This window comes from Mytilus galloprovincialis, chromosome 4 (assembly GCF_965363235.1).
Source record: "Mytilus galloprovincialis chromosome 4, xbMytGall1.hap1.1, whole genome shotgun sequence".
Taxonomy (NCBI): domain Eukaryota; kingdom Metazoa; phylum Mollusca; class Bivalvia; order Mytilida; family Mytilidae; genus Mytilus; species Mytilus galloprovincialis.
The window spans coordinates 71,814,256-71,842,239 of NC_134841.1; the positions used below are offsets into that span (position 1 = coordinate 71,814,256).

The window sequence follows — 27,984 nt, forward strand, 5'->3', positions numbered from 1 at the left end:
GTTACTTTTACCATGATAGTATTATATTGAGTCAATTAATACGTCCATGCTTTTACTAAATATTAGGGGGAAACAGACGGCAAGGCGATTCCTCTGTTAACATTTTATTCTTACATAATTGACGATTGATTTCTTAGTGTTTGACGTAGTGTGAACCGTTTGTATCAAATACTAGTATAAAGTGACTTTTAATTTTGATACATGTACACATTCATATTTCATAATGGCATAAACTGTATAAATTGCAAAAGTGTAAGATTTGCAGAATCTTCTACAAATACAGACCAACGCGCCGCATATTCCGATCATGGGGCATTTCTCTTATGTATCTAACTCTATATACAAGTGTTGACTGGACCGTAGATCAAGTTTAAGATGTCCTTGACCATGCAAAAATACCAATCTGCACGCATGTTTTGTACTCACATGCAAAAGACATTCCTTAAAATACTATAATGTTAGTTTAATGCATTTTGTTTACATGTATAGCTGTATCTGTGAACGAGTATCAACAGTTATTATCATTATTGATAAAGAATTAGGGCAGCGATATGTTGTGGAATGTTGACTTACGGTCCGACCATATAAATCACGCATGTCCCTTTAGATTTGGCATTTTTCATTCGAGACAAGCTCTGCGTCGGACCAGATTTCAATAGTCTGTTTTCAGCTTTTTACCTGGTAAGCAATAAACACTTATTTTTTCCTGTAAAAAAATGTTTACTATAATATATCTAAAAAAAACTTTTTAAAGATTTCTTATATATTGGATTTAGGTTAATACATTTCCCTCAAAATATAACTTTTTTAGAATCTGATTTTCATACAAAAAAAGGTCAAATTTGTTACAATATAAATATTTTTTAATTTCTGATTATTACTTTTACCATTTTCTAATTTTGATGTATGAGTAATTAAGTATATATTCAACTTGTGAATTCTTAATACATTGCAGCAGAATCTTGCTAATACAACTATATTATATGCAAATGTACTTATCTCTGAAAAAAGTACCTATATACATGAAAGACAATTGCCTGTGATTATATGCCTTTATGGTCAGTGTACAAATATATAATCGTCCAAACAACGTCACAAGTTCCTTGTTAGAGTTTAAGCAATTTTTCGAAATCTCTTCGAAATAAATGAAAATCCTTTTATTTAGCATCTTCCCATCTGAAAACTTTTTAAAAACATTTTTTTTCTACAACCTTTTGAGTCTCAATAACAATTTTTATTTTCAATTGACAAAATTAAAAAAAAATATTTGCCGCTGTTTATGTTATTTCTTTTAATTTCGTAGATAGCATTTATACAATATTCCATAATAATGATTCCAACAAATTGTGATTTGTTTAGGTTTGAACAAAAGAAATAGAACCAAACCAATGTAGACTGTTTGCAAGTTTGCAAAATGTCTGGTTAATTTTTTTTATAAGAATACGATACATTTATAGATTTGACGAATTTAATTTCTGAGAAAATAAAGCTGCAATATCACTTTCTTTGATAATAAATTGATAATTTGGTATTAAAAAAACGATTCAATGTTTGTCTTGCTGAAAAAAATACGTTTACCCCCATTAACGTTTAGGAATTTTGGTCCTCAATGCTCTTCATCTTCGGACTTTATTTGGCCTTTTAAATTTTTTTTTAAGATTCGAGCGTCACTGATGAGTCTTTTGTTGACGAAAAACCGTCTGGCGTAAAAACAAAATTTTGTTCTGGTATCTATGATGAGTTTATTTAGAGAAAGAAATATAGATCTTAACTGTAAAATAATCTGCAGGCTGCATCTTCGCTGTAAGTGACGAAAATATAAATATTGATCAATTTAATGCAAAACAATCATTAAAAACAGTTGTTTTTTTTTTTTATTATTTCATTCAGTTCTATTATTTTTAAGAACTCGGTGAGTTTTTTTTTTTACATCACAGTCATAGACTACATGTCGTTACATATATTGAATTATTTGAGCTCATGATGCCCTTTCAACTTGGATAAGTATAATTGACTCGCAATTCCTGGCCATTGAGCTTATCTGTAGAGTAATGGCCATTATACACTGCTGGTCCATTACATCACGATTTTGTCTTTCAAGCGGCAACCTCTAAAAATGGTTCATTATTAGTATTGTTACTGATGGAGAGTTGACAAACTCGCAAAAAAAGTTTCCGTTGGTCACAGTTACTGAGCTTTGTCTTAATATCCATGGCGGTCATAAAGACATTTGCTGAAAGTTTGCACAGGATCCTAATCGGAATAACTAATACCTTGTATATCATGAAGAGACGCGTGTATTTCTGATTCCCTGCTTTATAAATATTTTAAACTGATTCAAAATGCGTTTAAATTTATAGTAGTCTAATATCAATTATACGTCTTTAGGTAATTTTAGTAGTAGATTCATCTATTTATAAATATGAAACCAATACACATACGGATATGGTACATAACTTGGCCAAGAAAATCACAGGAAATTGCATCTGAAATAATCCCTCAGAAAAAAATCTATTTATTTTAATTTATTCAAGAAAGGAAAATCAGAGATAAGTGTCTGTGCCGAAAATACAAAGACATATATCTGGTCATAGACATGTAATACAATTGCATAATATGTCTCTTCTCTACAAATTATAGTTTAAAAATCCAAATCAAAACTGTCTGTCGGTATTATATCGCTTTTTGCCATGGTTTTTAAATTTTACTCGGGGAAAACATAAAACATCAAAGGCATGTTACAGTCGAATCAGATACGTGTGTGTGGGCTTAAATCGTTAGAAACAAGAAATCAGCAGTGGTGGATCCAGAAATGTTCATAAGTGGGGTCCCACTGCCTGCCTAAGAGGGGGCCAGCTTCAGTGATTCCCTATAAAATCAACAAAATTTTTCCCGAAGGGGGACCCGGGCCCCTGGTCCACTCTAAATCCGCCTCTGATCAGGAACATAAGATATAATGACTGTTCCCAGAAGAAATATACTTAAGTGCTTCTGCTGAGGATATACGACTTTTTTGGGCAGTGCCTGTGCTTTAATCCCTATTTGCTGCCCATGTTTTTTATTGAAAAATGAAAAGCAATCCAAAAAATATGAAGGTATTTTAATGTACCCCCGCAATTTTTCTCCAATAATGTATTTCACACCTGTAAAAAGTAATAATGAATCACAGTCACGTGATATCCATATTTGGAACTTATTCAGGTCAAGGTATTAACCGGAAGTGCAGAAGTTAAAAATTTTACAATTTAAAAATACACACACAGCAAGAATGAAGACAAAACGAAAGAAAATAAAGTAAGTTGAGGATCATTATAACCAAATATATATTCCTATGAACTCATTTACTAACAAACAGTCATAAAACATAACTTTAGTGAAATTGTACTCGAACAATAAACAACACCGGGAACGACAGCAGGTGCCCTTTGATCGAACAGTAACTCTGTTTACAAACTATTGCCCGAATATTGGGATCTGTTTCTCGAATTCAAGTGTTTAAAAAAAACACTTCTTAGTACAAAGGGGCACATGTTTACATTATTTTCAGAACATTTTCACACAAGAACGAATACATCCATCCGCTGGTATTCTATTGAACAAATGCTTACTCTTTTTTATTTTTGAAAATAAGTGGACCCTTCTTGTAGAAAAGTTGTTCAAAATATAATGAATTTTAAAAAGCACAAACTGTCTGACTGTCTCGAAAATGCTAACAACAACTGTTCAGGATTAAAGCAGATATCAACAGTTACATTTCTATATTATTTGATCTGACAATATAAAGATATATTTTAGTACAAGTCCATAGTCCCTAGTCCAGATAATCATGAAATTTATAAGATGCATTTATGTTATCTTGAATCAATTTCCGTCCCATTAGAGGTATGATTCCTTGTCATTCATTTTGTCATTCCTCTAAATCAATACAATCTGGGAACAGTATATCTAACATATTTGTTCCTGATACAATGTAGAATAATGTAGAAACAATACATACATGTATAGGGTCCTTCAGAATCACCAAAAAGAGCATTTTATTTCCTAAATGTTATTTTTTTGGTGTCTTCTAACAACATTGTTTATAAAGACTATAATTTTGAGATCATTTCATAAGTTTTTTTCTCAATTAAAATACAATTTTTGTGTTTCTGATGTATGAATGCCAGTTCCTTGAATGACAATATGCAAAACTTTGAAACTTTTTGTTGCTTTCCTCATAATTTTACTAAAACTGTGAGGTAAAATATAATAAGGACCTGTCTTTTTCATTGCCAGACATAGTGGAATGTACCTTTTCATCCTTTTTGTGTACAAAACCTTGGATGAAACCCAACTAAACAGAAATTCCTTTGAAATGAAAAGTTTTTTTAATAATATAATGTAAAAATTAACATATATTTATTAACATCATTTAAGTTTTAAAGCTTGTTATAACAATGTGTGTATACACTTAAAATTGAAACATTATTGTGTTTGTTTTGACATATTTTATTCAGTTTTGTATGAGATTTATGGATTAAAATTCTTATTTGTTTGATATTTTGGATCAAACTATCTCGAACATATTAACTCATGACATCATGGAGAATCAGTGGTGAGATAAATACCCCAACAGGTAAATTGATGTATATAACTTTCTGACAAAGACTGTATGTACCTGTATTAGAACTGACCACATGAATGTTGATGACTCAGAAAATTTTGGTTTTTGCACCCACTCAACCTTCTGGCCATGATTTTTTTCAAAATATTTACATTGTATGATGTTAATTTAGGCTATTGTGAATGTTCAGCTACAGAGGAGAGAAAAATTGTGTCTTTTCTAAATGTGGCCACTTTAGTACAAAAAAAGTGAAAAATATTTTAGAATACTATTCAATTCGATAGGAATATCTGTCTGTCACAAGTCCAGAGGACCTTTCAGGTATGGAAATAATAAAGCATGATTTTCTAATTTATTAAGCATGATACATGTACTATACAAAAACTGTCCTTCAATAATCTAAAGTTCATTTTTTCAAAAAATTTACAAAAAATGTACATCTTGTCCTTTATAAATGTTGATATTCAATTCCAAAAATGAGTCAATGAAAATGAGTCAATGAAGGAATTTGATCTTATAAAGAAAAATTTGAATTCAATTAGACTTGGCCTTCAATATATTAAAGATATTAGATGTTAAAGCATAGTATAAGGTAAACGGTTATATAAACGTATCACTTCAGTGGTAAAGCATAAAGGCAATGTAGAAAGGAGACTATTTGTTGACAAAAAGTCATTCAAGAATTATATATTCCCTGCATAAATGCATTTGATTGTGTAAACACCCCAGAATTATTGTTGTGTAACTTCGGTAATACATATTTTTTAAATCCCCCTCAGCTGTGTTTTCTGTATAATTTACCGATATAGATTTATAACGATATTGGGTTTTTAGAAATGAACACTTTTATACATGTATTTGTCATACTTTGATTGTTTTGTTTACATCTATTTTTAGTTTGTTATGAAATTTATCAAAATATTTTGTTTCAACTTTTAATTTCTAAAAGGCATTTTATTTGACATTTTATTGAAATACCTTAAACGTTTGAAGACTGTACGATGTACATTTGTAATGCTTTGATAGTTTTATTGACATCTATTTTTAGTTTCTTATGAAATTTATCGATTTGTTTTGTTTCAACAGTTAATTTCTACAAAGTAATTTTATTTAACATATATTTAAACTATTACAATACCTGAACTTATTTTAAGACCATTTAATAAAAGAACAATACACAATTTGATTAATACATGGTCAACCAACTATTGAGGGGAGATAACTCAGAACAAATTAAACACTCTCACACCTTTGTCTCAAATAATTTGGTTCATTGATTCCTCAGTTAATCCCTAGAGGCTGTTCACTCATTGAACTGTCCAGTCCAGGTGATTGTCCATACATAATAAAGATTTATTATCCCCAGGTATTGAAAATTGATCAACCATTACTTGTATAGGTGCTCATTTGAACAGGTAATCTCAAAATCATTATGGTCAGTTTGGACTTTGTTTGATGTTGGAGTGTGTAAATAATGAAATGTCATGCATACAGTATATTCAGAAAATGATTTATTGAAATGAACTTTTAATGCTGAGGAATTGTGCTAAAATATTCAACATGAATTGGTCCTTATTATCAGGTATGTGTTATTTTAAAATTTCTGTTATCTAGACATTTTAATTTATGACAATGCAGTTGAATTTTTTCTCAATTGTTTTGTTCTTGATGCCTTAAGCTTTATGATAATGCACTTAAATAAGGATTAAATGCTTCAAATTTAAGTTAATAGAGGTAAAAATGTACATCACAATGAAAAAATATTGACCGAAAATGGCTGAGCTGGTTAAGTTACATGAAGCTAAACCATCTTTGAAATTTTGAAAGGTTTTATTATCCCTTACAGAGACTTATTATATGGAGTAGTTATGTGCATTTATTTTTGAGATTTAAATCCTTTTTCTAAAATGAACAAAATGTCAGTTTTATTATTGCAATTTCAGATAAAGCTACATACAAATACATATTTTAATAATTGACCAGTGACTTAATTTGTATTAATTAAACATATGAAACCTGTGCAAAAATATCTGAATTAATTTAACACAAAAAAACCTACTCATGAGGTACTAATTGGTGTAGAAAGGTAAAAGTACGGTATATTACAACATAAGCCAAACTGGTTATACAGGAAATTTAATATTGTTTCCTCTTCAACTGTACGAACTCTCCTATAGCCGTAAGCCATTTGTTTAAATGAAATGGATTTAAAACATAATGGTTTTATTGGAACATTTCAATAGAGGACCATGGTCAGAGAGTAAGAAATATCTGATATTGATGAAATCAGATTTAAAAAAAAAAATGTTCATGATTTCCGCAATTTGTTTTACATGTATGTACTATTTTTACTTTATTAGTGATCAGATCTGAACATAAGATTATGCACATTATCTACCATTCACCTGATCTCGTGTATATTTGAAGTCAAGCACAGGTCAACCTCCAACATTATGTTTCGATTTAACATATAAGTAACTAAACTTCATGGTCTACTCTACAACTCTTGATTCTGTTATCTCCCATATTTATAGCTTGTCATATTTGTCCTGAAGACATATTTCTAAAATTAGAGGTAAAATTACTATTTTTGGATCTAGCGAAATACATCAATTTGCCCTATGGTTGAATAAGTCTTGGTATAATTTATAACAAGACTGATACCAAAGTTTAAACTGTTACCTAATATTTTACCGGGCTAGGATTGTACTTTCACATTGTCAACTGTCGATCAGCTGTTGAAGGAGATCCACCTGACTGAGCAGGAATATAAAAAGAGACTTTAACTTTCCCATTTCACCAGACAGATTGTTGGTCTCTTTGGTCCAGTTCTAGGGGAATATTGTGTTAAAAAGTCTAATAGATAACTTTTATTTAATGAAGTTTTGATTAGTTTTTGGGAAACAAAATTCGAAAAAAAGGTACAGTTATTTATTAATTTCTTTCATGTAGATGTGTTTTCTTTATTCATTCATTAGGTAATGTGCAGGACTGTTAATTATGATACTCTTGCCTTTTGATTGAAAAATTCATAGAAAGCAACTGTTTTTATTTATGAAGATGTAACATGCTATAAGCAGCTTTTGTAATATTACATATTTCAGATCAAGAATTTTGTAAATGAGGCTATTTGAAACCAATTGCTTTGTCAGGGATTTTATTTTTTTTTACAAGTGAAGATCATCATCACAGTTATCAAGTTTATTTTTATACCCTATATATTTCTTTTTCCAAATCATGAAAATAAGGGACTTATATTTATTTGTTATTGATACAAATCTTGCAGAGTCCGCATTTAGCAAGTATGACAGTGAAATTTTTTTTATTAAAAGTAAATTTGATTTTGGGACAGATTTACAAACAATTATTAATTTAGACTAAGTTTGTAATCTTATCAGATACTTTTTAATCATAATTCTTATAATCATGATAATAAGATAACAAAGATAAATAAGGGATAATCTAATTAAGACTTATATGTTATGGTAATCAGAAGAATTATTCTTCAAAAGAACACTGTCCAACACGTCTAACCTTTTGACACCACCTGTTTATCATTCTATGTGATGTATACATTGTATATATTTTGTCCTGTATATTTGCATTAATAATGTTGTGACAACAACAACAAGATTAAATTTGTCTGATACTGTTTTTGTTTAGTCAGCAAAATTCTTAGTCTGATGTTCAAATATTTTGCTATAAACATCAGTCATTTGTCAGTATGTAGTCAAAACTAGTATTTATACGTGTTATGGTTTCATTTTATATAGATCTGGCTTTATTTTTGTATCTTTGTGTTTGAAGAGATGCCAAAAAAATGAATTATCATTTAAATTAATGTGAATAATTCCGGGCATATGATATTTTTTCAATTTTTGCTTCTTTATAATCTCCCTTACATATTGTTGTTCCATTGTCATTGGCACACTGTTGCAATTTACACTACAGCTCTTTGGGTCATCAGAATAGAAATAATACTTAATTAAGTACCGGTAATCATGACCCTGAGTTACCATGATTACAGCTTATTTACTAGTGCTTATAATTAAAACTATCATCAAAACTATGTTGAAATTGCTGAAAAGTCCAATCAAAATTCTTTGTCCTTCTAAGAGAATTTTATAGAAATCAGGAGATTGCTTCAATCAAGAGTCCAATTGGCACGGACAAAAGCAACTGTAGGTCAATGCACAACCTTCAACAATGAGCATAACCCAAACCTTATAATCAGCCTTAGTTTTTTTGTAAGTATATTAAGATTACTAGAGTGCAAAGTGTTATTATGTTTTTATATTTGGCAAGTTTTTTCCCTGAAGACAAACCAGATGGTACTCCGAATAGAATCTTGTACAGCTTCTGAGTGGATGATACTGAATTGTAATTACTTTTACTGAAAAGATTTTTCAATTAGGTTTAAAATAAAATCTAGAAAATCAAACTCAAATTTTTAAAGTATCTAAAATTTTATTAAATTTCTGCATGTGTAGGAGTCTCAAAAATTTGCCTTTTTTCATGAACCAAACAAAATATTCACTTTTTTTTTTTATTTCACTCTCTTTTACGTTAACTTTTGCCCATTGGACATATGGCTGTTATGCAATGATGACATTTCTAGTATAAGGAATTGATACACATTTTTTTGAGTTTCTGTATTCTTCAGGAAATTAAATATGGAACAACACTGGTTCTCTATGCAAAATGCATTACAATTAATTGTGTTCTTATAACCTTAAATTATTTTTTAACATTTAACTTAATCTTTTACAAACTTGTTAGAGCTATAAATTACTTAACCATGTAAACATTGGTCTGTTACAAATATACACGATAAATCCAGTAGCATGTAGGCTTGACAAACAGGAAACTATTAGGGAGGGATGTTGTAAGTTTAACAAAATAGAGGTGTAATTAGATTGTCTATTTTAGTCAATCTTGTCAAAAAGATAGATTTTGTCTTGTTTGTATCAAATATGGAAATGGGTTTGTCCACCTTGCATCAGATTTATGTCACAGTTTAGTGTTTAAGTCTGTTTTGAGATTGAACTTTGTTAACATGGTTAAGATGTTGAAGAAAATGAAATTTGTTAATATAGGTAATGGAGGAAGATAATGTAATTTAAATTGTAAAATTTGCATGCTGAAAATATAACTTGAAATTAGAAATTATAGACCTTTATGGCAAAAAAGCTTTTTTAAATTTAAGACAAGTTGGATAGAATAATAGCACTTGGGTTAGAAATGAGCCCATCATACACATTTTGAACATTCACATTGACTAGACTAGACTAAAGCTAAAAAGAATTGAGAGCCTTGAGAGGAACCATAAAACCTATTTGTAACTGGTACAAGGAACAAACAGAATAAGCATTTAAATTATAGTTTATAACAATGTAAACACATAAGCTGTGCTATGATGGACCAACAGAGAATTTATGAAATGGCCCTTTGGTCCTCTGCTTATTTTTGTTTGTTTGCATTCTTTGTTATAATCATATGTTCTTCATTTGAAAAATTTCTTTTTATGTTTTGAATTTTTGAAAGAATTTCAAAGGTATTCCCTTTATATACAGGGATTGATTTACTGGAACTTATACATAGAATTCAAATAGAAATATGAAAGGCCTGTTTTCATTACATTGACTCAATAGTTGAAATTTGAAATTAAGAAAAGAATTGTTGATTTGAAAGCAGGTTTGAAGAAACTGTTGATAGTTAAACCGTAGATGTACAAAATCTGTATACATGTTACATCTATGGTAACATTAGTTTAATCATGTCACATTGAAAGTTAAAGAGGGTAATAGAAAAATTTTCAGAGCAGCAGTTAAGTACACATGGTAAATAAGTAAAACTTTATAGAACTGTTATAATATAAAGATTTGTATTCAGAACATGTCCATGTCAAATTGAAGAGCAATTAGTTTCTCTCCTAATAATAAGTTGTAAATATCTTACATGATATTATGTAAAAAGTCATAAAGTTGTGACTTCTATGTCATAAATACATGTATTACACAGGTTGTCTGCTTACAACTTTTAGTGTGTTGGCGTCTGTAATAGAACTTTTGGTCAGGCAAACTGCTAATCAGTGTGTTCTGATGGAATGATTAATGTTGTGATATGGTAAAATGTAAATTCACATGCAGATATTGTAAAAGGTCATGATATAATAATTCAGTGAAAGAATAGTCTGTGTTGCTGTGATGATTTCCTGACTACATTGTCCAATGATAATATTGATGAGTCATGTATTAGCATTGCAGTTTAGAGAATGAAGAATGATGAGTCTATACATTGTCCACATATTTTGCAAATGGCACTGGCAGGACGTACAAAAACATATTAATTTATTTTCTAATACCTTTAGTCTTCAGTTGATTCAACTATCTAATTAAAAACAAAATGTTGCAGACTTTGGAAATTTGATATAAAGTCTGACATGTTCTTGGGGAAAATTCAAAAAATGTACAAAAACATATTCATTTATTTGCTAATTACATTTGTATTAGTCTTCAGTTGATTAATTGATCTAATTAAAAACAAAATGTTGCAGACTTTGGAAATTTGATATAAAGTCTGACATGGTCTTGGGGAAAATTCAAAAAAATGTTTAGGCACTTTCTGTTCTTCTTTTTGGTCTACATGCACTAATTATGTTTTAATTCTTGATTATTGTCTTTTGTAGGACTTGCAGACATTTACCAGATTTAAATGAGGCCCAAACTTTCCAGCACGATGAAGGAGCGTAGGCATTCTGCTTCACTCTCCCTCGAGAATCTTATTATGGATTTTGAAAACCCCTTCACCCCTATTCAGAAGAACTACAACAACGCTATTCTACGACAATCTCATGCCAAACAATTGTTAGTTGGTGTTACATCATTTGAGATTTATCGTAACAGAGTACCAAAGAAAGTGAAATTATTGGACGTCAAGTTATCATTTTCATACCAAGATAACTACCAAACTGAAACAGATCTGTTGGAAAAGGAACTTGTCCGTAATGGCAAGAAATGGACTTGGCCATTAAAAAAAGGGCAGGATCACTTGATTACATTCCCATACGCCCCTGGGGATCGTGTCAATCTAAATTTTGGCATGACTGTATTCAAGACAAAGAAAATGAGCGTGTTTAGCTCTGAGACTTTAACATCACCTGTGGGAAATGTTACCGATTGTTTTGTCCTTGCCAAAAACAATGGAGTAGGAATTGGACTTCCAATTGACTCTGTGATCACAAATCATGTGAGACTGAACTTTAGTTTAGATGGCTATGCGCATCACATGACCATCAAACTTAAACTTGGTTTGATCGAAGAAAGTAGCGGAAATCCATCACTGTGGCTGAGGCCAATCTCTATAGACAAACCGTTTAGAAGTTCACAGACTTTATTGGAAATGTTAGGTGATCCAACTACCTTTCCTCCAATGTCAAAATTCAATGATGAAGAAGTGGTGAAACACAGAAGCTATATAGCCAGCTCACAGAAGTAAATATTTAATTTTATACTGAATTTTTGATGATCCCTTTTTAATTGACAAGTTAGACACCAAGGTCTTTAATTGACCAAAGCAATTTAAACTTGTCCAAAATCAAGAGCATTAGTCCTGCGTCATACATGTATATTCGTCTAATTTTGTCTCCATTATATTTGTCCATGAAGAAAGCTTGAAGCTTATTTTATTTCAAGGTCAGATACCAATATGAAAGTACCAACATACTGTAATGATGGGAGATAATAATCTGATTTAAACTTATCATGCTTGTAGATACCCTGAATCTGTTGTCTGAAATTTACTTTCTTTTCAAAATCATCCAAGCTCAAGGTCAATGAAAAAGCTGAAACTTCATTTGTTTTCAAGGTCACATATATCTGACATCAAGATTTCACTTACATGTACATTTTTTTTAAAATTGTCCCTTTTATAACCCATTCTATCAGATAATACCAAATGGATTGGTTTGAATTCTTGTTTTAGGAAGAGATAATATTTCTGAAAAATATGTATACAGATATCAGAATGCAAGTTTTAATTATTGCAATGTTCACCAAGTTATGTTATACACAATATAAAACCTCATAATAATTTTTGAATTAACTGTGCTTCTCCGTGACTCCATCTGGTATCTTTCGTCCCTCTTTTAAATAAATGCCATTCCTAATATTCCTGACACTGCCATCATACAAAATTTTTGGTTTTTCTGTACATGTACATAAGATCTGATAGCACAAATTAACCTATGTTTCTTTTATTTTTTATTAGAATGGTAAATTATTTAAGATCAGGAGTTTTGGATTGTTGGTCTGTACGACCATGCTCAGGCGCTTCTGAACTGCCGTCCGGTATCCAGATCAGAATGGCCTCCTCTAATAAGCCAATAGCCTGTATACTTCCTGTTGTGGAGAGATTGGAAACACTACCAGATGTATGTATACCATTCAATTTGAGTTGAAAAACAACCTTGAAATATTCCACTTATATATAATATTGTACATGTATTTATGTATTTGAAAAAATGAGGTGCAATATCTCTAGAGAATTGTGAATAGTATGTGGCAGGTTAATAATGATCATCTTTCAAAATACAGTGTGTAAAGGTAGCTTGTAATGATCCTGCTAAATACCCGGCCTTGTACCTAAATACTGAACCATATCTCATGATAGGAAAATTATTTCAATTTCATATGTAAGTATATCGAAATCTACATGACAAAGGTTAATTTAAATTTTAACTTTGAAAAATGAGATGGCTTGCATCAGATAACAGCAGAAAGATCTTTAAATATCCATCTATGAAGAAAAAAATTAACTTTCCGTCTTTAGGTCATAGCCATTAAAACATAAAACCAATTTAACGTGGGTTTAATTGGGGGTATTCATATTCATTCTATTTTTGTGTACTATTAGATGGGAGTATTGATGTTCATTTCATGGGTAGAATTACTGGCAGACAGTCGGATAAGAATTTAGAATTGACACTTTGTGAGGATGATCGGGACATCAAGGCCATGGCCCAAATATAAGCATTTTAAATAAATAGAAATGTACTTAGAAGAAACACAATAGAAGCCATTTAAAGGGGATCATTATAATGTAAAAAATAATTGGCGGGTCATCAAAAGAATATATTAATTACAAAAAAGGTGCCATATGTTAATGAAAAAAGTATAATATCTTATTTTGAAAGTATCATCCATTTAATTGTTCCTAATATAGTTTTGTTGGTAAAAATATAAGAATTGGTGAACCTTATAATTAAGATCCATGCTTCTAATGAATTCATTTATCACTTTTCAGTTGTCATGTTTATGACAGACTTGCAAATTTATTTTTCATGCTCTAAATAATTTCTATACATTACATATATAATCCTCTCTGGATAGAGTGTACACGTTCTTAGTGGTCATTTAAATTATTTAATATCTATTGATATAACTGCTGAACTGAAGAAGGTCCTTTCTTGTCAGTACACAAAAGTGAAGGCTTTTCTTTGATATATTAATTTTACTACTAAAAGTGTATTTACAAATACTTCAATCTATATTGATAGAGGATAGAGCCTGCTACTGTAAACTAATTTGATCTGAGTTTTATCTGTTAATTGTGCTTGGGAAAAAAAAAATGTTTTGGCAACTATGAAAAAAGTTATTATAAATTTGCAGCATATTGGTACTCTAAAATATGTAATACATGTACACACATTTGTAGCTAGCATACATCAATGTACAAAGTATTTATCCACAACTAATCATATTTGATAGAAAGGAAACAGAATACTAGATGGCCCATGGCAATAATGATAAGGATTTGAAATGTACTTTTGACCAGTGACGTATAGTTGTTAGTCTTATACGTCCTAATCGTCATTTAGGATGTGACAGACGTAGAGAGTTGTCTCATCAGCGATAAAATAAACATCTTCTTATACTGTTATTAATGTCCTCTTTATCTGTACAAGTGTCCATAGGTTGCAACACAAGGGACCTTGGAATTATTGTAATTAATATGTTTATTAACAAACAAATAAAAGGAATATAGCTGTGGGATACAAATTATCCTTAAATGATACAATCAAATAGTACTAGGGGTGTTTAACAACCTTGACACGCTGCAAAAACCATCCATGCTTAATCGGAACAAAAGATATAAAGACATAGTAAGAACATAAACCGTTTGGTCTGAAGTTGACCTTTCTAAAAATAATCACACCAAAGGGAATGTTTCATTATTATTCATCTGTGAATTGATTATCAGCCATAACTTTGTACAATGTACATGATGTAATAGAAGTAAAGGTACAGATATTATGCTTCAAAATTGTTGTCCATTTAACACACGTTTTGTCCTGTTTCCTCTGCATAAATTATGAATTTGTAAGCTATAGGCTGAATAGATTCAAGAGATTCTATGCATGGTCAGTTATCTGATTAGAAAATATGATGGCCTGAATAACACAAATTGAGAGAATACTTACTATAGGCAGAAAAATGGTTTTATTTATGGACGAATAAACCCCATCTTATAGGCATGGTTAACTAAAACCTAATATTTAACCTTTTAGGTATAGAAATTTGATTTTAATTACCATATTTAAGAGAAATTTACACTGAAATGAGAAGATTGATATAAATGATAATATTTAAAGTAAAGATGATAGGAGTATTATATAAAAAATACCATCTGGCATTGAATTTAATAAGTTTGGTCTATTTTAATATACCACTGATAAAAGGTGGGATGAGTACAAATACATTTTGTGAATTTTAATTTGCTTGGTCATCAATTTGGTTTTTAGTGGACATATGTCAATGACGAATGAATAAATTAATAATAAAAATCATTCTCAAACTCCTCAATATTGTATCTTAAATAATGTTAAAACTCAATTTTTTAAAGAAACAAATGTCCTTTACGTACCAAGTGTCATATTCATATACAAGACTTTTTTTCTCGGATGAAAGAAATCCTCAAAACTGTTGTATCATCCCTTACAGCAAAAAGTACTTTTCATATTATGCAATAGGGCATATATATAGTATTTGAATAAGTGTTAAGGAATGTGTTTTAAAAGTATTTGAATTGATTAGTCCAATTTTAATAAAGTATATATAAGTGTGGCCAAAAAGACTTTAAAATATTGTTACTGTGTGTTATATTTCCTTGAAGCATGCATCTATATTATGTTTCAACTGGGAATCAGTCCCAAGTTTCAAGCAGATAAGAAATTGTTTTTCTATCATATCCCATTTAAAATATATTGTTTTGGCGAAATAGAAAATTGACCCAGGGGGAAACCTGATGACCAATCCCATTTAAAATATATTGCTTTTGCTAAAAGAGATGGCAAAATAGAAAATTGACCAAGGGGAAAACCTGACCATTTTACGTGTATTTTCTAACTTATTTGTGATGCTGCAGTCAAATGACCCAGGGGGAAAACCTGACCATTTTACGTGTATATTCTAACATATTTGTGATGCTGAAGTCAAAATTAACGTACTAATTATTGTCGTCATCGTGCTCAATGACTAATTAACTTACGTATCTGTGACAGACAACTTCCTGAATATCTGACCTAAGAATGATGTCATTTACACATCAGAATAACGATAGTATGTCATCTTACACCTGTATAGCCATCAATGTCCATCGTCGTGACAGGTATATTATACCTTTATATTACCTGCGTTTACCTGTCTGATTAGTATAGAATAAAACAATAAAAATTACAGGAAATATGGCCCTTATAACTTATTTGATGTGAGATTTAATCCTTAGATAAGCAAAAAATGTAATTTATTCAGTAATGAATTGTTTCAAGATTATGGAAATTAGATTGAACTTGCATTCTTGAGAGTTTGGGTGACTAGAAGAATTGTTCTCTTGTGGAGAATGACCATGTGAGTGCTGAATATATATATATATATATAGCCAATCAAGGTTGTTTAAAACTCACATCATCATAGAAAACTTGTTCTTTGTTGCCCTTGAAACAGATACAAGTATGATATCATGTTTCCTCAAGTTTTTTCTGCAAGAGATCTTTGCATGTTCCATGTGCATGTACATTCATTGTTGTGGTTATGGTTAATAAATTATGTCTGACACCAATTGATAGATTTATTAGTAGACTTCAACAGTTTTGTATCCCTCGTTTGAAATGGTCACGGAAATAGTACATGATATGGGTTTAATAATTTATAGGCTGCCAGGTCAAATAAAAAAACACAAAATATTTTTTTGCTGTTTTCCCACCAAATTAGGACATTTTGGGAAAAACAGACTCCTGGGGTAGTGAGAATAGAATTAAAATATGCAAAACTGAGAAGGTCTTATAAGATGAAGTGTCTGCCCATGGACTTAGGAATTATACTACATGTAGGACACTGCACTGACATTTTACAGCCTTATTTTTTATTTGCTTGGGCCTTCTAACTAGGGAACTTTGAGGTAAAAATCATAGTGAGCATGATGGTCTATTGTATAAGCCTGGGATGGGGTAATCGTAATCTGTAATAGTAAATGATTATACTATAAGCCGTGGTATCATTCTGATAATGCATGTTATGTTTGCTGCTGGATCATGTGGATGCAGTATAATGCACCAATAAATCAGTCCAATGCTAATCTCCCTTTGTATTTAAAAACCTTTGTATACTTTCATTGATACCTTTTCATGAACTATAGGTTGCTCTGACATTTTACAGCCTTATTTTTGACTTGCTTGGACTTAGTATGGAACTTTACCTAGGCCATGAAAAAATAGTGCTGGGCATGTTGTACTAGTATATAGCATGGTATCATTCTGATTATGCGTGTTATCTTTCCTGCTGGATTGGATGCTTAATCAGTCTAAAGTTGAACTCCTTGTGTAATTAAAAACCTTTGTATTGTTTATTGATACCTTGTCATGACGTTTAAATTAGTACATATATAGCATGTAAAGCCATACATCATATTATGTCATTATTCCAATTGTGTCTTGATTGTCTTCTGTCAGTTTATAGTCCAATTATGGTATCAATATTAAAAATAGAAAAAAAATCCCTGAGCTTGCATTTTCTAGTCTACATCATTATGGATGAAGAACATGTAATATCTAGAAGTGAGCCAGTTATTACTAGTTTGCTGGAAGGTACTTGTACATGTATTACATGTTACACTTTTTGTAGTTAGATAATCTAAGGTGGTTTTATATGTAAATATTAAACGATAATTAATTTATAGAGAGCTTTCATTCTGACACTATAAATCAAAAACTTCTGATTGAACATTTGTGAATCACCATAAATTTGAAACAACTTAAGGGCATCATGTCTTATGATTTTTATCTGGATTTTCCAGTTTCGGAGGGAGAATTCTAGTTATTTGCTCACATGATCCTCTTCAGTGTGGATCCCAATTAACCAAACCTTTTCTTATTTAATATGTTGATACTGATGACAAAATTGAGGTAAAGTTTGATAATGACAATATTAACTTTTGCTGTTTAGGAGTTATTGACCTTGTTAAATTGGAAAATGACACCTAATGAATTGTTTCTGGCCAAGAACACATATATATATATGAATCTTCTACAAAGTGTAACCAATTCTCAAAAAATCAATATGTTGTTACTATGACAAATTGAGGTCAAGGTTGATAATGATTAATTTTCATCCAAGACTGAGGAGTTATGGTCCTTGTTAGAATATGATTTTCATAGAAATTGGTAAGTCAAACAAGCCTGAAGGTGACTTCATAATGCAGAAAACTTGGTGTGCTGTCAATTGGACAGCTAAATTTTTGACTTTTCTCAATCTATTTTAGAATGTGAAATAGATAATTTTGTAAGGGTTAAAACTATTGATCCCCATTCATATATATTTGACCACACTTTAAAAGTTTTATATCTTCCTGACATAAGATGTACATTCCTGTTTAGTTAATGCCAGTTACAACAACAGATCATCAGTGTTCATACTGTTATACATAAATTGAATCTAACTATAACATTTCCTTGAGGGTTAAGGTATATATTTAGACCAGAGCTTTCCTTTAATAGCAACATACAAATACTCCTCATACAATAACTATTTGTAACTTTTTTAAAGAGACATATTTACATAGATATTAATTATGATGTCTGAAGAGAAAGTTACCTTTATTTTTAGTTAGCAAATACAAATATTTTTGGCTGTTTTCTTTTCTTCAAAAAATATTTTCTTAGCAAAATTATTGAACAGACAAATCACATACATTTTATAAAAATCGAAACTAATCAATCTAATTTCCTCATCTGCAGATGTCACTTAAAGATATATATCCATGGTCAAAGCTAAACATGAATATCCATAAATAAAGACCAAGGTCTTTGAAAATAGCAAATATATCTGAAAATCTGTATGCATAATAAAGACTGGTAAAACTTATAAAGAAACAGCCAACTACCATAAATAGTGAAATAGTTTATAATATAATTTAGAGACATATGTCTAAAGTATATAGAAGTGTCACTGTAACAAGTACTAAAAAGCAAGAGTCAGTCAATGATGATTTAAACATTTGCTCAGTTTACATCGGCAATATTATTTTAAAATTACAATACAGAATATAATTACAAGTCTGCTGTCTACTGTATTTAATATTATAGACCTCTTTCTATTGTGTGCGTATTGAGAAGTATTAAATAGAAAAATTTGTGAACCAAAGTTGAAGAGGCGTAAAATGGTTGTTTAATAGTAGTTTTAATACTGTGCAGAATATATGCGTATTAAATTATTTGGAGGTTTTCAGCAAAAACAAAATCTATTGAAAGTTAGAAAATTGTTAATAGTGTTTTATTTGATTGAGAGGTCATTGCACCATTATAAATTTGGTATTCAGTATAAGCATTCAACAATAAAATTATGTCCTTGGCAAAAAGATTATGAGAAATTAATGGCTTCTTGCATGTGCAAGCTGTGTTTGTCAATTTATAATAATATTAAAGTTTTAATTTCAAATGTTCTAGTACTAGTGTTGTTAGGGTAAGCCTCCTTTGATGTCCAGTATAACAATAGGATAGACAACTCAAGGTTGAAGTGATATTATGAAATGCAAAACAGTGAAATGATCCTATATCAAGCTAAGCTTCAAATGTGTTGCGTAAGACACGATAAAACATCTCAAACATATTAAGTTCCCACAATATTTTGATTTAAATATAAAGGATGAATTAGCAGTGAAGTTAAATGTGAAATGTTATCCCTTTCTCACAATATATTCCTCCTAATGTGTTTACAAACAAGGGTGTGAATTGTGAAGGATTTACACATTTCTATGCCCAAAATGCAAATTTGTAGTACTTTTAGTTTAATATTTTGGTGTAAACAAGTCAAACACCAATGACGAAGTTGTTTAAAGTTCATCAAACTTTGTCTCATATGTCTTCCTAAATATCAGACCTCAAGTAACTGAGACCTTCGTACTGAGTTACTCAGCTCAGACAGAGACCTTTGTACTGTTTGGTACGAGAATATTGATAGGCTATTGACGTACAAGATTTTCCATCAAAATTTCAAAACAGCAATTGATAGAAGTGTTTTTTTTAACAGGACAATATAACTTGATAAATTTATTGTTGTTTTCTTAATTTGTATAGTTGTAAACATTTCATGACGATGATTTACATTCAAGTTTGTTGGGATTGAACTTTCTTTGGTAGTATCACATCCATCAATAGCAAATGCACCATAAACTATTCAAATTGAAACAGTCTAGTACATATGATCTATTGAGGCTTTTTGGACTGAAAAGTACATTTGAATTTATTTTTTCAAGCACTTGATAATTATTTACAACTAATAAGAAGAATAGTGAATTTGTGATACTATTATTAACTGTACTTTGGGGTGTTGGTACATATACTAATTTTTGACTCAGTGAAGGTTACACTGAAAAATCATTCAAGAAGCTGTGGTTCTTTGGTGCATAGTCAATTCGTGGAGGTCTAAGTAAGAGTTACTACGATAGGGAATGCAACTTCGTACTTTATTTGGCCTTTTTAACTTTTTTGGATTTGAGTGTCACTGATGAGTCTTTTGTAGCAAAATGCGCGTCTGGTGTAAAAACAAAATTTAGTCCTGGTATCTATGATGAGTTTATTGGACAACATGTAGTTAAACTTGATTTATAATGGTGTTTGTGCATTATAATATGCACAGTGCAGTGTCTGATAAAAGTACATGTGCCTTGAATTGCATTTATTATCCTTAAATGAAGAAGGGAATATGCATGTTCTTTTGTTGATGGTACATTTCATCAGATTTTGTTCATGAGTTTGAGAATTTTACACAATATAGTCATGAGTGTACATGTAAGAACTTCATCAAATTTGTTCATGATTGAGAATTTGTCGAAAATTGTTTATAATTCTTTTATTACTCAATTACATCTCATAATTGCTATGGTAATAGTCTTCCTCAAGGTACATTTAGTACTTACATGTATATGAGGTAGAAGTCTCCCCCATGGATAATAGGTATATCATAGACTTATATAGTTATAAATCCTTAGGTACATATATACATGATGAAATCAATGAAATTGAATGAAATTGATGAACTGAATTGCATAGATTTTTTTTTCTTTTTCAGGCAACACCACATCTTAGACTTGGCTTACTAGTAATTTGTGGATCTAAACCTTACTGTTTGTGTTCAGCTAAATGGAGAAGCTCAGGTATTAATCACAAGCTTTTATACCATTATCATAGAAAATGAACACTATCCATAACTATTTTTAGACTTAATGCTTACCTTGGGACATACTGCAGATTCATTAATTTTTCGTTGATGCCAATTTTCATGGATTGAGGACGTATTTCGGTGAATACATATAGTTGTCACATTGATATTGGCATCAAACAGCATTTGCTGATTTTATAATGATGATGTTCAATACTAAAATCCTTGATAGATTGAGGTATATCAGGTCTCAAAAAGTTGGAAAGGCTGGAAACCTAATTTTTTAAATTAGTCATTTTTTTCTGATTTTCACTTGACAAGTGGAAAAACCTGAATTGAATACACTAAGCTTACATGTTTAACTAACATGCATGTCAAAAGTAAGACTTTTCTTGGCAAAGAGAAAATAAAGCAAATACGAACAGAACCAATTTTGTAGGGATATTTTGGGGTTCAAAGCTGGATAACAATGCATTGCAAAAGATACTGAAGAGGCAATTGAACATGCATGCTTTTTTTTTAAGTTAAATGCTGATAAAAATCATTTATGTTTTGACAGATAAGTTTGACTTCAAGATCCACTACTATGAAAGTGGTGAGACATGGGGACAAAGAATCAAGTGGAATTCACGAGACTTTCTGGACATCAATCATATCATATTAAACAGTACAGGACATCAGTATTTCTTCAAACCAGGTCATGATACGGCTTTACAAGACATTTGTATCGGATTGTGTGGAAAATTCCTTGTCCGCTTCAGTAATGAAATTCTTCCATGGAAGAAAGAAATGTCAACTCCATTATCTGAGGTTGATTTGGATTTGGACCATACAGATGAAGGATATTCTGATGAATCATTAAAACTGAAGCCATGTAATCCAATAGACAGTTGTTTGAGAACTATCCCAGAATTCCTCAGATCACATGGTTTGACATTATATTGTGATATCGCAGCAAGACTTGATGAGATTCAGAAACTAGACCATGAGAGATTGGTAGAAAAACCAACGTTACGGAGAATTAATAGTGCTAGTAGCTATGGTGACACGTTTCAAGGTTATATCAAGAACGATAACAGAGGTTCAAGAAAAAGTCTCAAGAAATGTAGCAATAAGGACCATCGTGGAAGTGAAGGTGATATTACGACGTCAGGTTTTGTGGAAGATTTCACAGGTTACTCATTTTCTCGAACAGCATCGTACAGTAATATTGAATCAATGATTGATTAATGATGGCTCAATGTTACAGCTCATTTATTAGGAGTTCTTCTCATTATGTGCATTTAATACACAACCTTTGTTAAGTGTATTGCACATTAACAACAGTCCCGTGTACCTATTCCAGAATATAAACTGAGAAGGGTGAACCAATGCTTCTTAGTTTTACAATGAAGCAATGGTGATGGATGGTCCTACTAAAGGGATTTTTTGCACACAAGCATATATATTTATATATAAATAGACTTCAGTAGAAGCATATAACTGAAATATAAGTTATTGAAACCAGTATTTTATGCTCAGATGTGTTTTTTAGCATGTAGGAATTGATGTAATTGTCTTAAAGACAAGTATGAAAAAAGTTACAGGAACATTAAATCCGACTTTTTATACATCTGCCTCTGGGAAATATGTTATGACAACATCAACATTCAGATACTTGGTACCATATTGTACAAAAAGGCTTCACACATTTGTTTGATATTGTCATGATTTAGTTTTAATAACATCTATTTTAAAATAATTTTGTTTTGACAATTTCATATTCTAAAAATGCTATTTTTGAAGTTGTTTGAAATACTGTACACTTAGTTTAACATAACTTTGAAACTAATCAGTCACATGCTGAAAGATCACCATTAACTAATGACATCTATATCAGTATTTTATCAATACATTGTATCACTAAATGAGGCTGTATTCTAACTAAGTGTGTCGTGATTGTTTAGACTACTGTTATATGATGCAATAGAAATACCTCACTTTATTATTGTTAAAAGTTTCTATATTTTATGTCATAGACATGTTATAGGAATAGCCATTTCATTGAAATGCAATTGAATTTTGTGATTTTGTTTTAAATCTTCTGTAACATCAGACATGAATGTCTTTTATTTATTGTTTTTCTTGTATTTCGGGTTGCTGTCTCATTGATGTAAACCCTGTGTCTACTTACATTCATATTGGCAATACTTTTTAACTCTTATAAAATATTAAGAATCATTCAATCAATAGGTTTTTAGGGGCCATTTTCCAGTTGGAGGGTAATATTCATAGAACATTCATAAAAATGTGCATGATCATGATGATTGTATTATTCTACAAAGTATTTGGTTTCAAATAGTAAAAAAATTGATAATCCAAATTACATGTATAGAAAGAATAATGTTTTAATATTGAATCTCAACTTAAACAGTATTTGTATAAGTTTGTAAATGTATATTATATTCTTAGTTTTAAAGAATATATATGTAAATGAGAGAATAGATTTATCATGTTTCGCCAAGTGTTTCGCATTTCGCTCAGATAGGTATATTCTTTCAAACTCTCTTATATAATTGAGTTTTTCATTGAAGTCCATGAGATTTCTCACGCTGCAGTTTTTGTAAGTCAGTGATAACTTGTTGTACAACATTAATATTATTTCAATTGGGGTTGTTTCTCTAGATAATTTTAATTCTAGATTTTTAATCCGCCAAAATTGACAAGCTCAAATAAATGTTTTTGTTATTTGAAATAGGATGTATATGTAAATTAGAAACTCAGCAAATTTTTAATCTAAGGGAACATTGCCAGTTAAGGATTTTGAACTAAAAAAAAATGTATTCACCTACTAAGTAGTCACATGATAGTCATGTGATGGTTTTTACAGTAAAAATAGTCCAACTAATGAAAATATCAATAGTTACGACTTATGTACTAGGTTATATATTAGGTAGAACTAAGATACTCTATCACTATCTGTTCGTATTTTGATTGGCACAAGTTCTATCCATTTTATCTGTTCACATTACAAAATAAACAGAATTCCAACAAATTATTGATAACACAGTTTATATTTCGATTTGGAAGAAGTTATTGTTAATAAGGTGAATTTGATATCTTTGATTAAGTATATTGAACTTTCAACTTGTACGTACGTGTATTTTACAATATCTGGACCAGATTTAATTCATGTAAACAACTTTTAAATATGGGTGACCACAACAAAAAGAAAATACAATACAATCAGTTTCACTAAAATAACTTCTAAATATGGGTGACCACATCAACTAGACAATACAATACAATCAGTCTCATTATAATTATGATAGTTGGTATGTAGAGGGCATAATCTGTAATGGCTAGGTTGTCAAGTTCATATCTTTATATCATATATGTAAATTCTAAAGTTTTGACATTTATTAGACAAATTTGTAGCATTTGGCAAAAGAAAGTTAGATAGGAAGAACTTTCAATTGCTGTGGGATAAGAAATTTGAAAGGAATATGGAATCTTTTTGTACTTTTGGTTGGTTATTTTCCAAAGTTTTTATGATTATTTTTTTTCAATCTCCAGCAGTTTGGATGTTTTAGTTCTTAATCAATGATTATAATTATTGCATATTCAAATATTTTCCATGATGATTTACACATTGGAATTGTGAAAAATAGTATATCTCTATCAATTAATTATTCAACCAAAACTTTTCAACATGATGTAGTATTTTGGAAAGTAACTGCTAAGATGTTGGTTGATAAAATGAATACATGTATTATATTTAGCTCAATTTGTTTTTATTCAAGGTTAAACTGTAATTAATTCTTGACCATGTTTATATGTTTATATGATATAGGTTGTATATGAGTTTTAGAAGTGTGCAATAGTGTTTTACAAATGTAAATAAAAATTTGTTGGGATAGTTTTATTTCTTTTAAGAAATTATTCTTCATTGTCTTTATAAATATATTGTATGTTATGTTGGAACTTTTCTTATATATATGTACTTTCATTTTTCAATATTGACATTAAATTTCAAGTAATGAAATGCAGCATGTGAATTTTTTTCTGGAATTTTTTTTAAGAATGTTTTGAAATGACAGAAATAAAATGTTTCAATGTTAGGTAGTCTAACAGAAGAAAAGTATATTTTAATCAAGATTTATGTCAATAAATAATTATATAAACATATAGTTGCCTTATCAGTATTAAAAATTGCACGAATTGAAAGAGAAAAAATCCTCACTTACACCAACATTAAAATTTACTAGAAATAATTACCAAGAGGAGACATGTTTATGGTATTTAACACTAAATTCAATACAAAATTTGATAATGACAACCAACAAGTTAGTTTCATAGTAAATTGTATTTAAAGTTGTTTGTGTTTTGTGGTTCTCCAGTGTAATCATTGGTGGATAAATATTTGTTATTTATTTTCTTTAACATTTTCATGATATATATTTAGTCCCATTTTTGTATGACCACATAATTTTTCTGCATATCATGATATAACTGTGGTTACAATGTTTTAATCTTCCCCTTATATAGGCATGATGATTATTTCTTTTGATTTAGTTGAAAAATCTTAATAAAAATGTTAACTGATAAACATGATAAACACAAACTAAACTAAATCTTAAAATACTTAGATTTAACTCTTGAATTTCATGGGCACTTTTGAAAACTCTGCTTGCATTACAAGTATTAATATTCAATGATAATTGTATTAGCTGTTACAGTTGCAAAGTACTATTGGCTAATGCCTTTATAAAATTGGTCCAACTTTTTAATTTGGCAAACAGTGGTCTTTTTTTGGTTATATGTATATGAATTACACTAGTTGAACTTTTCCTTATTGACATGCTTTCGTCATGCCATGCTATGTCAGATGTAGCCCTTAATTAAAATTATGTAAATATTTAATAGTCCCATATTTACCATAGATTTGTACAACACTTAGGCCAAATAAAAAAAATATGTGTGTTACCTATTTTCTTACCGACCCTATATTTTAAGCTTAGAAAAAGCATACCATTGATTTATTTTGTCATTTTTCAATAAGCGTGATTAAAGTAAGAATTCCTCTCCTATAGAGTCAATGTAAAAAAAAATTGTAAAATAAAAATGATTCATTACCTACCTACCCTAATATTTTCAAAGATGTAATAGGAAACATGCATATTATTTTATTTTGCCTTAGCAATAAAATTCTTACACAAACCACATTTTGCTTTAATATGTATTATAGCACCGAACTTATAAAATTTTATGCAGACACATGTTTCATTCTACATAAGTATTGCATTTATTATAGAGTATTTATATATATTGTGTTTTACTTCCTGTGGTTTTTGGGGATTTAATTCATTTATAGTGCCTTGACAACAGTGTCACATTGTTTCTGTCACCCTACATGTATGTCATGTTAAAAATGAGTAATTAGTTATTTCAATTCAGCATGAAATTTATGATGTATTTTGTTAATAAGACATAGGTCAAAAGGTTTATAGAATGCATCTTGTGCACATTTATGCACAATATATGTTAACAATGTAATTACTATATTTAAAACCATTAAAACAATCTTAATTATTATGTCATTTGTTCTAGATGTAAAATTAGCCAGCTGAATGATTCAAAACGTCAATTTTTTTTTTGAGATATAAAAAGGCAAAGTAAATTTTTTCATTCTAAATAGATAAGCATGTCAAGAATTGTTTCAATCACTAATGAAAACAATTTCACACATGTACACATTGGAAAATAACAAATTAAAGGAATCATTATCCTTAAATTTATAAGTTGTGTCATTCAAAGATAATGAAAGGGAAAGGGGCAGGTGCAGGGCTTTCATTAACAAATGTTTGGGTATACTTTTCTATTCCCTTGAATCAAATCTAAGCTCACATGTAAAATTGTCATTGATTCATTAATCAGATCAATTCAAAGGTGAAAGGATGATTATTATATTCAAAAATTATTATTTATGTAACAAGTTTATTCAGTAAAATCTATAAACCATAGATTTTTATATCATATGTATGCAAAGCAATTGTGTCAAATCGGTGCTCTTGTTAAGGTCATACACTATAGCAAAAGGTTACAGAAACATATCAGTCATTTATATTACCTGTTTTGTCCTTCATAAATATGTTTTTTTTAAATCTGACGTTGTAGATATAGAAAGTGTCATAATTGAGACTTCGTAATTAGGTGGTTAATATACTGCTGTCAAAAATATTAATGATTCAGGGATTTCCCTTAAGTGTCCTCAAGCTAATTTGACAATTGTATAATTATATACTCTCTAAAAAACAGTAATAATTTATACAGAAATATTACATTTATTAGGAATGTTGTTTTCTGTAAAAGAAAATTTAAAGTCATATATTTTATTTACTCCTAACTTCATAAAATGTAATATTGTTTGTATTTGTGAACAAACATTTCATATAAGTTTTCCTCAGCTTTTTATTTTTCTATTCATTTAGTGAGGACATGTCCTAATTTATGCAATAACCTGTGTCTTTTTTTCATTATATACCATATCATACATTGTTGTATAGAATTCAAATGATGTCCACACACATGTGAATATCAGTATATTTTGTTTACTCCATTGTTCATTTTATACAGAAGTTTTATCATGTAGCTTTAACATGTTTAATGATATTAAAGTTCATCAAAGTA

General features: G+C 29.9%; 1 protein-coding gene across 7 annotated transcripts; it reads left to right on the forward strand.

Moving 5' to 3' along the window:
• Positions 1 to 600: 600 nt before the first annotated feature.
• On the forward strand, positions 601 to 27,984 carry LOC143072869 (uncharacterized). Of its 7 annotated transcripts, none has more exons than XM_076247998.1 (5): positions 601 to 681; positions 11,292 to 12,096; positions 12,872 to 13,034; positions 21,226 to 21,310; positions 21,875 to 27,984. In XM_076247998.1, exons 2-5 carry the CDS (start codon positions 11,318 to 11,320, stop codon positions 22,543 to 22,545), a joined length of 1,698 nt encoding a protein of 565 aa, XP_076104113.1. In that variant the 5' UTR covers positions 601 to 681; positions 11,292 to 11,317; the 3' UTR covers positions 22,546 to 27,984. The 7 variants fall into 7 exon arrangements, with proteins under 7 accessions (XP_076104113.1, XP_076104109.1, XP_076104111.1 ...); XM_076247994.1 differs by lacking the exon at positions 601 to 681 and adding an exon at positions 3,192 to 3,294; XM_076247996.1 differs by lacking the exon at positions 601 to 681 and adding an exon at positions 4,229 to 4,924.